The sequence below is a fragment of the Saccoglossus kowalevskii genome, chromosome 5 (genome assembly GCF_978046115.1).
Source record: "Saccoglossus kowalevskii chromosome 5, keSacKowa6.1, whole genome shotgun sequence".
In the NCBI taxonomy this organism is placed as follows: Eukaryota; Metazoa; Hemichordata; class Enteropneusta; family Harrimaniidae; genus Saccoglossus; species Saccoglossus kowalevskii.
In genome coordinates, this window is record NC_140645.1 from 986,303 (window position 1) to 1,004,693 (window position 18,391).

Below are 18,391 nucleotides of genomic sequence, written 5' to 3' on the forward strand. Positions count from 1 at the left end.
CCAGAAACAACAAAGTTATTGGAAATCACAATGTTACCAGAAACAACAAAGTTATTGGAAATCACAATGTTACCAGAAACAACAAAGTTATTGGAAATCACAATGCTACCAGAAACAACAAAGTTATTGGAAATCACAATGCTACCAGAAACAACAAAGTTATTGGAAATCACAATGTTACCAGAAACAACAAAGTTATTGGAAATCACAATGTTACCAGAAACAACAAAGTTATTGGAAATCACAATGTTACCAGAAACAACAAAGTTATTGGAAATCACAATGTTACCAGAAACAACAAAGTTATTGGAAATCACAATGTTACCAGAAACAACAAAGTTATTGGAAATCACAATGTTACCAGAAACAACAAAGTTATTAGAAATCACAATGTTACCAGAAACAATGAAGTAATTGGAAATCACAATGTTACCAGATACAACAAAGTTATTGGAAATCACAATGTTACCAGATACAACAAAGTTATTGGAAATCACAATGCTACCAGAAACAACAAAGTTATTGGAAATCACAATGTTACCAGAAACAACAAAGTTATTGGAAATCACAATGTTACAAGAAACAACAAAGTTATTGGAAATCACAATGTTACCAGATACAACAAAGTTATTGGAAATCACAATGTTACCAGAAACAACTAAATTATTGGAAATCACAATGTTACCAGATACAACAAAGTTATTGGAAATCACAATGTTACCAGAAACAACAAAGTTATTGGAAATCACAATGTTACAAGAAACAACAAAGTTATTGGAAATCACAATGTTACCAGATACAACAAAGTTATTGGAAATCACAATGTTACCAGAAACAACAAAGTTATTGGAAATCACAATGTTACCAGATACAACAAAGTTATTGGAAATCACAATGTTACCAGAAACAACAAAGTTATTGGAAATCACAATGCTACCAGAAACAACAAAGTTATTGGAAATCACAATGTTACCAGAAACAACAAAGTTATTGGAAATCACAATGCTACCAGAAACAACAAAGTTATTGGAAATCACAATGTTACCAGAAACAACAAAGTTATTAGAAATCACAATGTTACCAGAAACAACTAAATTATTGGAAATCACAATGCTACCAGAAACAACAAAGTTATTGGAAATCACAATGTTACAAGAAACAACAAAGTTATTGGAAATCACAATGTTACCAGCAACAACAAAGTTATTAGAAATCACAATGTTACCAGAAACAACAAAGTTATTGGAAATCACAATGTTACCAGAAACAACAAAATTATTGGAAATCACAATGTTACCAGAAACAACAAAGTTATTGGAAATCACAATGTTACCAGAAACAACAAAGTTATTGGAAATCACAATGTTACCAGAAACAACAAAGTTATTGGAAATCACAATGCTACCAGAAACAACAAAGTTATTGGAAATCACAATGTTACCAGAAACAACAAAGTTATTAGAAATCACAATGTTACCAGAAACAACAAAGTAATTGGAAATCACAATGTTACCAGATACAACAAAGTTATTGGAAATCACAATGTTACCAGATACAACAAAGTTATTGGAAATCACAATGCTACCAGAAACAACAAAGTTATTGGAAATCACAATGTTACCAGAAACAACAAAGTTATTGGAAATCACAATGTTACAAGAAACAACAAAGTTATTGGAAATCACAATGTTACCAGATACAACAAAGTTATTGGAAATCACAATGTTACCAGAAACAACAAAGTTATTGGAAATCACAATGTTACCAGATACAACAAAGTTATTGGAAATCACAATGTTACCAGAAACAACAAAGTTATTGGAAATCACAATGTTACAAGAAACAACAAAGTTATTGGAAATCACAATGTTACCAGATACAACAAAGTTATTGGAAATCACAATGTTACCAGAAACAACAAAGTTATTGGAAATCACAATGTTACCAGATACAACAAAGTTATTGGAAATCACAATGTTACCAGAAACAACAAAGTTAATGGAAATCACAATGCTACCAGAAACAACAAAGTTATTGGAAATCACAATGTTACCAGAAACAACAAAGTTATTGGAAATCACAATGCTACCAGAAACAACAAAGTTATTGGAAATCACAATGCTACCAGAAACAACAAAGTTATTGGAAATCACAATGTTACCAGAAACAACAAAGTTATTGGAAATCACAATGTTACCAGAAACAACAAAGTTATTGGAAATCACAATGTTACCAGAAACAACAAAGTTATTGGAAATCACAATGTTACCAGAAACAACAAAGTTATTGGAAATCACAATGTTACCAGAAACAACAAAGTTATTGGAAATCACAATGTTACCAGAAACAACAAAGTTATTGGAAATCACAATGTTACCAGAAACAACAAAGTTATTAGAAATCACAATGTTACCAGAAACAACTAAATTATTGGAAATCACAATGCTACCAGAAACAACAAAGTTATTGGAAATCACAATGTTACAAGAAACAACAAAGTTATTGGAAATCACAATGTTACCAGCAACAACAAAGTTATTAGAAATCACAATGTTACCAGAAACAACAAAGTTATTGGAAATCACAATGTTACCAGAAACAACAAAATTATTGGAAATCACAATGTTACCAGAAACAACAAAGTTATTGGAAATCACAATGTTACCAGAAACAACAAAGTTATTGGAAATCACAATGTTACCAGAAACAACAAAGTTATTGGAAATCACAATGCTACCAGAAACAACAAAGTTATTGGAAATCACAATGTTACCAGAAACAACAAAGTTATTAGAAATCACAATGTTACCAGAAACAACAAAGTAATTGGAAATCACAATGTTACCAGATACAACAAAGTTATTGGAAATCACAATGTTACCAGATACAACAAAGTTATTGGAAATCACAATGCTACCAGAAACAACAAAGTTATTGGAAATCACAATGTTACCAGAAACAACAAAGTTATTGGAAATCACAATGTTACAAGAAACAACAAAGTTATTGGAAATCACAATGTTACCAGATACAACAAAGTTATTGGAAATCACAATGTTACCAGAAACAACAAAGTTATTGGAAATCACAATGTTACCAGATACAACAAAGTTATTGGAAATCACAATGTTACCAAAAACAACAAAGTTATTGGAAATCACAATGTTACAAGAAACAACAAAGTTATTGGAAATCACAATGTTACCAGATACAACAAAGTTATTGGAAATCACAATGTTACCAGAAACAACAAAGTTATTGGAAATCACAATGTTACCAGATACAACAAAGTTATTGGAAATCACAATGTTACCAGAAACAACAAAGTTATTGGAAATCACAATGCTACCAGAAACAACAAAGTTATTGGAAATCACAATGTTACAAGAAACAACAAAGTTATTGGAAATCACAATGTTACCAGAAACAACAAAATTATTGGAAATCACAATGTTACCAGAAACAACAAAGTTATTGGAAATCACAATGTTACCAGAAACAACAAAGTTATTGGAAATCACAATGTTACCAGAAACAACAAAGTTATTGGAAATCACAATGCTACCAGAAACAACAAAGTTATTGGAAATCACAATGTTACCAGAAACAACAAAGTTATTAGAAATCACAATGTTACCAGAAACAACAAAGTAATTGGAAATCACAATGTTACCAGATACAACAAAGTTATTGGAAATCACAATGTTACCAGATACAACAAAGTTATTGGAAATCACAATGCTACCAGAAACAACAAAGTTATTGGAAATCACAATGTTACCAGAAACAACAAAGTTATTGGAAATCACAATGTTACAAGAAACAACAAAGTTATTGGAAATCACAATGTTACCAGATACAACAAAGTTATTGGAAATCACAATGTTACCAGAAACAACAAAGTTATTGGAAATCACAATGTTACCAGATACAACAAAGTTATTGGAAATCACAATGTTACCAAAAACAACAAAGTTATTGGAAATCACAATGTTACAAGAAACAACAAAGTTATTGGAAATCACAATGTTACCAGATACAACAAAGTTATTGGAAATCACAATGTTACCAGAAACAACAAAGTTATTGGAAATCACAATGTTACCAGATACAACAAAGTTATTGGAAATCACAATGTTACCAGAAACAACAAAGTTATTGGAAATCACAATGCTACCAGAAACAACAAAGTTATTGGAAATCACAATGTTACCAGAAACAGCAAAGTTATTGGAAATCACAATGCTACCAGAAACAACAAAGTTATTGGAAATCACAATGTTACCAGAAACAACAAAGTTATTAGAAATCACAATGTTACCAGAAACAACAAAATTATTGGAAATCACAATGTTACCAGAAACAACAAAGTTATTGGAAATCACAATGCTACCTGAAACAACAAAGTTATTGGAAATCACAATGTTACAAGAAACAACAAAGTTATTGGAAATCACAATGTTACCAGAAACAACAAAGTGATTGGAAATCACAATGTTACCAGAAACAACAAAGTTATTGGAAATCACAATGTTACCAGAAACAACAAAGTTATTGGAAATCACAATGTTACCAGAAACAACAAAGTTATTGGAAATCACAATGTTACCAGAAACAACAAAGTTATTGGAAATCACAATGTTACCAGATACAACAAAGTTATTGGAAATCACAATGTTACCAGAAACAACAAAGTTATTGGAAATCACAATGCTACCAGAAACAACAAAGTTATTGGAAATCACAATGTTACCAGAAACAACAAAGTTATTGGAAATCACAATGCTACCAGAAACAACAAAGTTATTGGAAATCACAGTGCTACCAGAAACAACAAAGTTATTGGAAATCACAATGTTACCAGAAACAACAAAGTTATTGGAAATCACAATGTTACCAGAAACAAAGTTATTGGAAATCACAATGTTACCAGAAACAACAAAGTTATTGGAAATCACAATGCTACCAGAAACAACAAAGTTATTGGAAATAACAATGTTACCAGAAACAACAAAGTTATTAGAAATCACAATGTTACCAGAAACAACAAAGTAATTGGAAATCACAATGTTACCAGATACAACAAAGTAATTGGAAATCACAATGTTACCAGATACAACAAAGTTATTGGAAATCACAATGCTACCAGAAACAACAAAGTTATTGGAAATCACAATGTTACCAGAAACAACAAAGTTATTGGAAATCACAATGTTACAAGAAACAACAAAGTTATTGGAAATCACAATGTTACCAGATACAACAAAGTTATTGGAAATCACAATGTTACCAGAAACAACAAAGTTATTGGAAATCACAATGTTACCAGATACAACAAAGTTATTGGAAATCACAATGTTACCAAAAACAACAAAGTTATTGGAAATCACAATGTTACAAGAAACAACAAAGTTATTGGAAATCACAATGTTACCAGATACAACAAAGTTATTGGAAATCACAATGTTACCAGAAACAACAAAGTTATTGGAAATCACAATGTTACCAGATACAACAAAGTTATTGGAAATCACAATGTTACCAGAAACAACAAAGTTATTGGAAATCACAATGCTACCAGAAACAACAAAGTTATTGGAAATCACAATGTTACCAGAAACAGCAAAGTTATTGGAAATCACAATGCTACCAGAAACAACAAAGTTATTGGAAATCACAATGTTACCAGAAACAACAAAGTTATTAGAAATCACAATGTTACCAGAAACAACAAAATTATTGGAAATCACAATGTTACCAGAAACAACAAAGTTATTGGAAATCACAATGCTACCTGAAACAACAAAGTTATTGGAAATCACAATGTTACAAGAAACAACAAAGTTATTGGAAATCACAATGTTACCAGAAACAACAAAGTGATTGGAAATCACAATGTTACCAGAAAGAACAAAGTTATTGGAAATCACAATGTTACCAGAAACAACAAAGTTATTGGAAATCACAATGTTACCAGAAACAACAAAGTTATTGGAAATCACAATGCTACCAGAAACAACAAAGTTATTGGAAATCACAATGTTACCAGAAACAATAAAGTTATTGGAAATCACAATGCTACCTGAAACAACAAAGTTATTGGAAATCACAATGTTACAAGAAACAACAAAGTTATTGGAAATCACAATGTTACCAGAAACAACAAATTTATTGGAAATCACAATCTTACCAGAAACAACAAAGTTATTGGTAATCACAATGTTACCAGAAACAACAAATTTATTGGAAATCACAATGCTACCAGAAACAACAAAGTTATTGGAAATCACAATGTTACCAGAAACAACAAAGTTATTGGAAATCACAATCTTACCAGAAACAACAAAGTTATTGGATATTCACAATGTTACCAGAAACAACAAAGTTATTAAAATCACAATGCTACCAGAAACAACAAGGTTATTGGAAATGTCATCAGAAATATTGAAAAAATCAGATTCAAATACAGTTTAAGCAAAGACCCTAAAGCCTATGATAAATCAGATATGTTGAACATGAAATATAATATCACCTTTGATGCCAGCTTTCAGAGCTTGTTTTGCACGTTTCTTCTTTACAAATGCTAACATGGGATCTTCATCTCTGTCTTTTTCTTTTAACATTGCATCAAGATCAACATCGTCTTTAAACCGAGCTAATGGTTTGGACATTTCATACAAGTTTTCTTCTACAGTACTCTGTCTTTCCTTGGATTGTACAACCCTAGATCAATACAAATTCAAGTAAAATTTATTGAAAAAAATTAGGATGCAAATATTATGGAAGTGCGTTTTTAAATTAGTTTTATAAAAGCTTTATAATTCTGTTCTAATAGCTGAATCAAATTCCTATGAATTTTGATTTTGCAAAATGTTTTGTCGATTGAACTATTTGTCAAATACAGAATACATATTTCTTAGTACAATTTTCCTTTCAAAATGTGGATGCAATATTTTGCTTTTTATGTATTGTTTTTGATTTGATAAATTTGGACTAAACAGATTTTCTATTAGCTTCAGATCTTGATCAAAAGTTTGGCACCCAATTTATAGGAGTGCTTATATTGATTATCTGACATCTTGTTTTTATTGGTAGGTTTGTAAATGTGTATCAGAATGTGCAATAACTCTCTCCATGAGTTGGTATTGAAACTCAGTCTAGTATTCCCATGGCATTTGATACATTACCAATGATATTTTTGCAAGAGAAATGATTTACTTCATTGAACACATAGAACAATGCATATTCCCACTTGGATCAGTGACCTTTGATGTGTATCACCAGTGAATTCAAGTCGAAACAGTCAAAATATTTTATCAGATTTTTTCAATTTTTGCATGATATTTTCACACAGGACATCTGTCGTTCAGGGAAGATTTTATACTGATGAATGACCAAGTTTGATAAATTAGCAAAGTTATTGTGTACACATTAACAATTATTAACAACGACAACAACAGACATTTTCCCCTTCCTTTCCAGCAAGGTAAAAATAACATATTCCTGTTCTAGTTTGATTTAATCATCCTAACCCTTGATTCCTTGGCTTCATTTGGTTTCTTTGATGTGAATTTTATAAACATAACATAGATGTATGGGACATAAATCATGTTGTTCAGAAAGGTTTTTGCACCACACTTTTTGACTATTTACACAGAATGACCCTACGTTGAAGCTGGAGCATGTAAAAGTTCCAAATACCGGTAGATGCCAGGGCTAGAATTACGTCAAGTCAATTTGTGAATGGCTGGGGACACCATTTATGTATTTAGTCAGTCAGGAGTTTCTTTATACAAATTACCGTACTTATCCGGGTAAGAGCCCATGCCGGGGCAAACGCCCACCCCTCACTTTTGACACAACAAGACATGAAATGTCACAGTCCCCGTTATTTGAATATAAAGTTGTACAAGGAACATCTGCAAACAGGTGAATAAATATGCACTCTATGTGGTTACAACTCATCATAAAGTGATTTCCGATGATCTAGTTTTGTACTGACAACTAAAAACTTCCACTGACCCATGTTGAGAATCTCAGAGTACACAAGTGCAACAAAACTATTTGTCATACATGTATACTTGCTCAAGAAACTGCATTCATAAATTTGAGTGAACCTTGATGTACATGACTTCTTTGTTAATCAGGTCTTAGTATATTACCAAGACCTGGGTTTGTTTCAACATCACCACTGGGCATCAGAATCATTCTCATGTTGTCAAATACAATTTGTTATTAACACAGTAAGGTTTATTATTTAAAATGTATTCATTGTACATGGAACAACATCTGTTAATTTAAACAATTGTAAGAGCTATGTTTTCAGAGCAAGTAAAGGTTGGTCTGCTCATTCCATTCAATGGAGAAGTAACAATAGTTGTTTCAAGTCTTTTTAGTGCAGTGATATTATTGCATTTCAATTATTATTAATGGGTATAAAATACTGTAAACCATTTAATTTTCACTTCTAGATATATTCAGGATTTTGTGAAATTTGTGTACAACATTTCAATAAAGTCCCTGACACTCCATGTTGTAGGAACCCAGAAAAAATTGCCTTGCGAAATTGAAGCAGTTCACAGCACCACTGTCAAAAAAAAAAAAAAAAAGGTTAAAATGAGTATAGTCAAAGACATACACATGTGGGTTCATAAGACATATGTCCCAATCTGAGTGGTTCTAGGGATTAGTATCACCAGATTTTACTCTCCGTGATTCAATATCAGTCCTATGTATAACGGTGTGTTGATCAGGCGAACTAATTGACAATGGCCCTACAGGTATCGCTATGAAATCACAGTAGTTTTGTATTCTTCTAGCATTTCGACAATGGAAAAATCTTTGTTTTTGAAAGTGGACGAATTATTAGAAGAAAAACAGAAACTATTTTTTTTAGTATAAATCGTAGTAACTGAAATGCAGGATTGAAAAAGAACAAGACAATACGCAGGATTGATAAACCTTCCGCGAGCACTCCTGAAATTTCAGATCATTGGTACCATGTTTTTGGATACATTCAATGACCTAATACATAAAATCACATTTGTTATTGCTCAATCACTTGACCCTGTATGGCACAAGATTGCAAGCTTCTATCATAAAATTGGGTTATTTATTTGATGCAACGAAACATGCATTCACAGCAGACGAAAATTCGTTTGAGATATTACTGGATTTTTGTATTCAGTTTTCCATTTCAACCACAATCATCACTTAGTAAGCTGTGATCGCGCATTGGGATACTGACTGTGCATAAATGCGCAGTGTAGTGTCATCAGAAGACTGATTGTTTGAGAATATTTTGCACCATTACGCCATTTCAAATATTATATTAATTCACAGACAACAAAATAAAGATTTTCAATAACATACAGGTTTTCCCACAGTTGATGATTGTATGGCAATTACAAGGCTTCGCCAGTTTTACTTTGGAAGAAGTTGAAAACAGGTAACAGGAAGGGGCTACATGACTACATCTTTTTTTTTTGAATTTTAATCAAGCATGATTTTTTAAATTATTTTTTTTTTTTTTACAAATGTCTATTTCAGAGCAACAGAAACAAAAACAATAAATGTGTAGGTAGGCATTTTAACAATTGCACAATTAATATTGGATGAAAACGTCATTACCGATATAAATCATTCTGTTCAAACAATTAAAAATAAGATCACATTAAATTAGTCAGTTTTCATAATGAAATGCATAATAACATGTACTTATAAATTTGAATAAGTAAGGTTCAACAGCCTTTTCATTTAGTGCCAGTTTATACACCATAAAACCTCTGGTTTAGGTGTCACACTCGGAGAAGAGTGAAAGGCCTTTGGTTCATAGGCATTGCGAAATCTTGGAATTGAATCCCCCCAAATAATTCAAATACTGTAATATCCATTATTTTTTTTATAATCTTGTTGATAACGAAAAGTAAAGTATGTTCTAAAAGCAGTTTTGAATAAATACAAACACGAATACATTGCTTAGTGGTTAGTACCGTTAGCGAATGATCACGGTAGCACAATCTGGTCATTCTGTGTTTTGCAAGTGAATAATTTACTTGTTTTCAAAGTATTGCAATTGTTGACTATTATTCAGTAATGATTATAATAACGCACAAAAATTTAATCCGTTGAATTTTTATAAATTGGAAGTAATATTCAACTTAGTTTCATCGTAAACGAATGATTTCGGTCGAATGTAAATGCGCGAAGCGATACGATATCCGCCATGTTCTCATTTACACGTGGCTCATTTAAATATGTTAATGACGGTTCAGTGACCTCATGGTGAACGCAACGAAGTAGTAGATTTACCGATGTTCTGGCAAAATCTTTATGCTTTGATTTTGACAGGGAAAACTGCATTTTTTTTTAATCAAAAAATTAGTTGTTTTCAAAATATAAACTGAGCATTCAAAGAATAATTTAACATTGTTCGTAAAAATAACAGCTCATTGTCGGGCTATTCACAATAGGTGTCAATGACTATGGTAAAATATAAAGTAGACTCTTTTAGGCGCCAGGAGTGAATGAAATATCTAAAATATTTTTAAAAAAAAACTAAAAAAAAATGCCGAAAAAATGCCGGGCGATTTCATGGTCTGTTGCAGACTACTCGACTGAACATCCATACACGTGTTGTCACTGCACATCGGCCATGTTGAATCGTACGAGATCGGCAAAATCTTCATTACAACTAACAGTTTAATGCTCACAACATAAAAATACGAATATAATCATATGCAACCTACTATTATATAATGAATAAGTTGATCGACACAGGGACATTCTTCCCCCCCCCCCCCCCCCCCCGAGTTGTGGATATTTCGGAAATCGCGACACAAGCAAAAGACCGGATAACGATTTACTAACTTGAAACTATGTCCCCATGAATTAATCGTCCGTGTACAATAATTTGACAGGGTATACAATTTACAAACTAGTTTTGTAGATTGGAGACAATTGTTTTCTTTTTTGGCTTTTCACAAGAATATAAAGCTGGCAATCATCATAATAATCACGTCCGTACGTACGTCACGGAATGTACACCAATCGTACCCCAAAATACATTCAATTTTGTAGAAACTGGAGAACTTACCTTTGCAAACACATCTTTTATGCCGCCTTCTTGAAGTTCTTGAAATCAAATAAGGTTACTAGTTCTTCTAGTAACTAGTGAATGAGACCACTGAGCCGAACAGAATACATGTATAAACAGTACTATAATAAATTGCATGCAATGGAGAAATCACGTGCTGTAGCGTTACTCACAGATCTAATCTACTGTAAAATATTTTATTTCAGCTGGAATTATCATTCGCTGAAAAGACTTTTTCTGGCTGTTTTTTGTATTGAATTTATTTTCATTGATTTTTGACAAGTTTGACTGTAAAATATAGGAAAAAGGGAATATTCGCTGGATTTTATTTTAACTGAAACATTCCTTCAGCGAAATTAGCAAAAAAATGTTGCAAGCAAAAATAAAGTATTTTACAGTAATTAATTTATTCTGAGCATGCGCAGATGTTCTGTCAATGTTGCCGGGAGAGGTAATTTTTGATAAAAATCGTGAAAAAGACCCACTTGGGATTTTCAGATCTGGAAAACAAGTTACGTGCATACTCGAAAGACGCTTGTTCATCAACCTGCCAAGTTTCACTGATACCTGCTGTAGAATTTCTGAGAAAATGTTGGAGACGAAAAAAGGACAAAACCTGAAGTATAAAGTTCCCTTTTCAGGCTGCGCCTGAACGGGGACTAATAAAGAAGTTGAGGTCATATTCGGGTACACGCCCAGGGGGTGTTTTTCTACACAAAAAATAACAAAAAACTATTTTCTATTCATTGACTGTGGTTGTATTAACATTTGACATTCTTGAAGTCTGTCGTGATGGTTATAGAAATTCTTTAAATATAATTGTTAATATTGCGTAAAACAAGGGGTGAACGTGAAATAGCTATAACAGCAAAATAGGTATTTCGCATTCTGCCTTCAGGGCAGCGTGTTCAACGCTAATTTACATTTTTCAAGATTTTTTTTCAGAATCAGTCAGCAAGTCTATAAAAATATATATTAAAGCAGAAACGGTAGTTCTCTTTTAAAAATATGTGGTGGCCCTAAAAAGGGCCGGCCGTTTGGTTTGTGCTTCCTCAGAAACGATTCAAGCAAATCGTATAAGGAGAGCTGCGAAGCAAGTGTCGCACTCGTTTGGCTTTAGCGTCGTTGTTGACAATGAAACCAATGTACCTGGGAGAGAGTGGTTGAAATCTCGTTATTTTGGCTTTATAAAATATTTGGTAGCAGCTTGCGAATCCATAACTGGGGGCAGCAATTTTGCAATGTCACGCCGAACACTGCCAACTTTTTTACCATCTTTCATCACCGCTATTGCATTTCTGTCATGAAAACTATTCTTCTGTCGTTGGAAAAAAAAACTTCCTATTTCAAGCCCACTGCGATATTCATATAGTGAGACATTCCAACCGCCGAAACTTGCTTGCTTTCACCGTGATTGATAAGCATCGAGTCTGATAAGAAAGCAATGTAATGATTTGACCTTTATGATGAAATACTAGTAGTGATGTCATTCTTAGCCAATCAGTAAAGCAGATGCATAAAGGTCAAAGATGATTGCAAGACTGTAAAAGTATCGTGTGCCATCGCAGCAGAGCGACCCCATTTTTCTTGTGGGAGGCACTGTCGTGTATTTTCTGATTCCCAGAGTTGCCCAGTCTCAACAGACACCCAAAGATATTACAGTTGTACCAGTCATTCTACTAAGCTTTCCCTAATCCCCACTACCCAAATATCAGATGTATATCTGTTGTATGGTCTCCTTGGCAACAACTAAACAAATTGAAATTGTACATACCCTTTACCCCACTGCATATATTGTTCTGCTTCTTCAGCTTTCTTAGCCTCTTCTTCACGCTGTTTAATTTTCTCAGTTTTCAAGTTTCTTTTTCGACCTCCTTTGTCTCGAAAAACAGTTTCTATTGAGAAAAATGTGACATAAGAATCATGTTTCAAATACAACAAAATAGAGTAAGATTCATTTCATTTCTCACACGGAAGAACGATCTGACATGGGATCCAGTGTATCACAAGCATGCATATGCTATAACCAGGGACAGGACAGCAGCCAATGAAAAGTGGTATCCAGGGACAGCAAAGCAGTCAATGAAATGTGGTATCCAGGGACAGCAAAGCAGTCAATGAAATGTGGTATCCAGGGACAGCACAGCAGCCAATGAAAAGTGGTATCCAGGGACAGCACAGCAGCCAATGAAATGTGGTATCCAGGGACAGCACAGCAGCCAATGAAATGTGGTATCCAGGGACAGCACAGCAGCCAATGAAATGTGGTATCCAGGGACAGCACAGCAGCCAATGAAATGTGGTATCCAGGGACAGCACAGCAGCCAATGAAATGTGGTATCCAGGGACAGCACAGCAGCCAATGAAATGTGGTATCCAGGGACAGCACAGCAGCCAATGAAAAGTGGTATCCAGAGACAGCACAGCAGCCAATGAAATGTGGTATCCAGGGACAGCACAGCAGCCAATGAAATGTGGTATCCAGGGACAGCACAGCAGCCAATGAAATGTGGTATCCAGGGACAGCACAGCAGCCAATGAAATGTGGTATCCAGGGACAGCACAGCAGCCAATGAAATGTGGTATCCAGGGACAGCACAGCAGCCAATGAAATGAAACAAATTGATGTGCATATGTATAATATCATGTATGATGTATGTGTGAGGTTTGATTGTGATTGCTGTTTATAACCTCTAAAAGGAGTCTTCAGTTAAGGTAGAGATGTAGTTTATTTGTGAATTTCAATTAAAAATTAGTTTTTTTCGTTTTTTTCGTTTTTTATATAGATTTTTATCTAAAGAAGATTCTGTGAAAATTTGACCAATGAATTCTTATTGGAACACCGTTAAAATTGCTAGTTATTTTCTGGATAAAAATAATAAGCACTCACACAAGGCAATGTTTATATCCAATTGCCTAATTTGCATGAGTAAGCAAATAACAGGACTTTTGATTGACAATCACGCGCATGTGCAATTATTCTCAAATCAGTTCTCGCTCGCTAGCAAACCAAACATTATATTTTATATTTCCTCAGCGTTTTTTTCCTAATTTTTATCATTACATTATGCGTGGTGGGAAGAGAAAGAGAGGTAGAAAGAAGATTCAGAAGATTTCTATGTCGGAAGCGGCAAAAGCTACACTGAATGCATCAGACCGCCAAACGAAAAACAAAATCAATGTGAGCGTCCAAACGTGACTTTCCCTGAAGGCGTGAATCCGAGTTTCTGATTGACTGAGAGACTTTATTTTTAAATAATTATTTTCCCAAAAAAAACTTAGCATGTGAAGAATAATTTAACATTGTTTACAGTGATAACAGCTCATTGTCGAAACGAAGCTTACCCATTCACGCCAGTCATGATAAACATCGTACTCTTAAATAGGCGTCAGTGACTACGGTACAACTTAGACTCTATTTTAGGCATCAGAAATGATTGAAATATCCGAAAAATAGCACAAAAATACACCTTAAAAGTCCCATTTTATTTTTTCCAAATCCCATCCCAAATTTACGGCAGAATCTGGTCCCTCAAATGAGGAACATGTGAGCTTTGATTCTAACTGGATATATTGCACTGGGTCGAGGAGATACAAACTTTCATGAATCTTTTGTCAATGGGTCAATGGTAGTTCGATCATTCGCAAGTTTTGCTAGGTAGTGCGAGACAGCTTTGTCCGTAACCGGAATAAATTGCAGAGGTACGCTAAAATTAATTGAAAACAAGCAAATAATTTCCATGAAAAATAAATCACAGACAGAGGTGACTTGATACATTAACTCTTCTCTGTCTGATGTTTTGTTTTCCTTGTCATAATACTTACTGATTGATGACTTTGTTTTGATTTTGATTTTTTTTTAGTCTACAACTTGGCCACGACCTTTGCTTTTACCGTGAAACATGGGGAAGTTTATGTCAATTTGACGGACATTCCATTTTGTTTAAACTAACAAAGCACACTGTCTAGCATCCCCATTTTTTTTATTTGCTGATTTCTATTCTGAAAAATTCAACCGTTTGAAAATGCACCTTAATTTTGCACTCTAAAACATTTCCAGATTTCCAACACTAATTATTTAAAACCGTCTAAATTTTAGAACTTTTATGGTAGGTGCAGGAGCTCTCTTCTTGCAGGCGGTCGTCGCCGATAGTACAGCAGCATGTTTTGTATGTACATCCGTGAGCTGATTGTCTGCGACTGTCTTAGAAAATCCCTGAATAGTGCGTACCGAAATCAAAAAAAAAAAATTGCCTCCGTAAAAAACGAACAGAATTAAAATATTTCTTTTAACAAATATGTTGCAGTGGGAAAAATGGGATGTGAAACGCTGAACAAAACTTCTGTGCCTCGCGTTTCAATTCTAGGGTTACGCGATTATTCATTATTGTGCTTTCGCTTCCTGGAGTTGGTTCTTAATACTACGTAAAAATCATCGCGAATAAATAATTTAATATCCCACTTTGTATTCTTCATGGTAAACCATAGGCTCTGAAATACTCGTAGATTTTTTATTGAAAATACATCGAAGAGAAGCCATGATGTTTTGGTTGTGATAAAAAGTCACCTTCTTAGGACCGCCCCCTGTTTAATAATTCATGAGAGGACGTAATATTTACTGGGCATTGCCACGCGTTTGCCACTGGTACGAATGACGTGTTTCTGATTTATATATTCAAGAGCAGTTGTTCTGGTCCAACGATTTTACATCAAATGTATATGTCTATATGTTAACATTCAATTTCAATAGTCTAGAAAGTATGACAAAGTATGACAAAGCAGTAATTCCCGGTTTGACGCACAAATATGCAAATTAGCCTTTTTCTCGTCTTCTATTTTTGGTAAATTCTTTCGTTTTAAATTGAAATAGCTGATAGATGATTTGGCCATTTGCCTTGAAATTTTCACACATTATTGACAAGGTGCTCCCCCTTCAAAATGCATCCGGACAGTTTATTACGGCGAGTAGAACAAAAATAACAAGTCCGCAATTAATATACATATATAAATTATGCAAAAATAGAAAAGAGTGAACTTTGAGGTCATGCTGTGCGACTTTGAAAGCCGTTAGAGAGATGAGTGGACGCATTTGAATTAGTAGTATACCAAGGTATCCAGTGATGTAATTTTACCCACAAACGGACTTGAAGTTTTTAAGCTAATTGTTTTTAACCACTTTTGCCCCAAAAAAGCATATTTTTGACCCAAAATCAAAAACGCATTCTGAATATTTAAAATAAAGACAAGTTTTACAAAGTTTGTATAATAAGCTTTCAGAAAATATATAACATGTTGGATATATATAATATCATCTTCATTGTCTAATTACTCAATTAAAAAGCAAGCCAAATAAACTGCATCTCTACCTTAAATGACCTGATACAATAAGTTGTTTGGATAGGATCACAGTAACTTGCCTGCATTTCTTCCAGAGATCTCCGCTGATAAGTTATCAAATGTTTGGTTATCTCTTTGTCTTCTTTGATCATTTTCACGTCGTAGTGTTGCAGCATCAGACAATCCTGCTCTATTTCCAGACAGGGTCTTACTAGGTTTGGATTTCCTTGGAGGACTTTGATCTGAATCCCAGTTATCAGAATTATTATTTTTACAAGATTGTAATCTTTTTTGTGAGTTGCTTCTAGGAGGAGACAAGTCTGAGTCCGAATCAAGTCGTATTCTTGGAGGTGATAAATCTGAGTCAGAGTCATGTCGTGTTGGTTTCCTTTTTGGCAGCGGCAAATCATCATCAGAACCAGAATCCTGAACAGCTATACTAGGCTTTTTATCTTAAAAAAGTAAACAAACAAATCACTTTAAATAAGTAAACAAACAAATCACTTTAAATAAGTACAGCAATATAATCCAGGGTATCTCGGCAAGACGAGTCCCACTTACAAAATTTTAAGAAATTGAAATTTGACCCTGGATAACTTTATTGGAGATTGGACCCCAGCTTGCCTGAAAACTGGGTCCCTCTTCAATAATTGGAGTCAGGGAAGCACAATATGGGGTTAAGGCAATCCCTGTTAAATCAAAATCACTATTAGGTATTCACACAATAAGGTATGATGAATAACAATGAATACTCTCAGTGTACACATAATATGTTTTTTTTTTACCCTCTCCCATTGTTTTCCATCTTCCATCCGATCTGTACTTTTCTATTACAATTATATCCTCTGGTCTATCATCTGTCATACCAGCTACCTGTGGAGCTTCATCCAGAAATGGGGCTTCTTCAATATCTTCTATTTTTGGTGCAATGCTTTGTATGTTAATATCATCATCCACTATCAACACTCTACCAGAATAAACAAACATATCTGGTAATACTATTTAAGATGTGTATACTGAGATCTGGATGAAAAGTTACACATAATTTATCCTCTCAGGCTTTGTTTTGACAGCCATGGCACAGTGCAAAGCAGGTGTATTTTTAGTTGGCAGCTGACGCTACCAACTTACTACCAAGTTATCAAAGAGAGCAAGTACACATGGAAAGCTACATACATTAGTTGGCCGTTTTAACATTCATGCTGCAATCGCATCAAAATTATAATGTAATATTTTATCAGTTTTTTTTTTAAATTTATATGTGAATGTTTTCTAAACCATCTAATATGTGTTGTCTATTAGAATAGTGGTTTTTGTTAGAGTACTCTGATTTTGTCAAAGTTTGCATGCTGATTGACTCTTCAGTATTGGCATTATCAATTTATTTATTTTTGAACAACTTTACAAAAATGATACTCATAATGCTAATAAGTCAAAATGTGTATGTATGCATTATCCAATGCTAATAAATACATGTATGCATAAAACATCACGAATATCGTTGTGAATATCATATAATTTGCTTTTGTTGTGCAGTTATTCAACAAGTAATATTCACTCTTAATAGTTACATAGACGTTTGTATTGTTTGAGTAGTTCAATGTTATGGATGATCTGAGCAATTAACATTCAGAATATGAAGAGATTAGTGCATTTACCTAAACCAGCATATTATAAATATAATCTTAGACAGTTTTACACTATTTGTGAATTCTACCTGGGATGTATGGGAATTTACTTGCACTTGTCTGTCATCAGCCACAAGAAGCGGTCATCAGACAGGTACAAAATGATATTTTTGTGAGAAAGAAGGAATGACAAAAAGCAACAAACCAAGAATTCTAAAGTGAAGACAATCAAAAGAAATCAAAAGGTGACAAACTGTTGACAACAATCCATAGGTATATTGGGGCTACTACAAGCATTATTGTATAAGATTCTTGAATTGGTATATGACAG

General features: G+C 33.6%; 1 protein-coding gene across 1 annotated transcript in view; it reads right to left on the reverse strand.

The window, feature by feature from the left end:
- The window catches only part of LOC100377203 (BUD13 homolog), a 36,902-nt gene that overhangs the window by 5,597 nt on the left and 12,914 nt on the right, over positions 1 to 18,391 (reverse strand). The window contains exons 2-5 of the mRNA XM_085499038.1: positions 17,218 to 17,399; positions 16,513 to 16,884; positions 12,870 to 12,990; positions 6,533 to 6,723 (exon numbers count right to left, since the gene is read on the reverse strand). Of these exons, the coding sequence (XP_085355164.1) occupies positions 6,533 to 6,723; positions 12,870 to 12,990; positions 16,513 to 16,884; positions 17,218 to 17,399 (866 nt within the window). The remainder of the gene's footprint in view (positions 1 to 6,532; positions 6,724 to 12,869; positions 12,991 to 16,512; positions 16,885 to 17,217; positions 17,400 to 18,391) is intronic.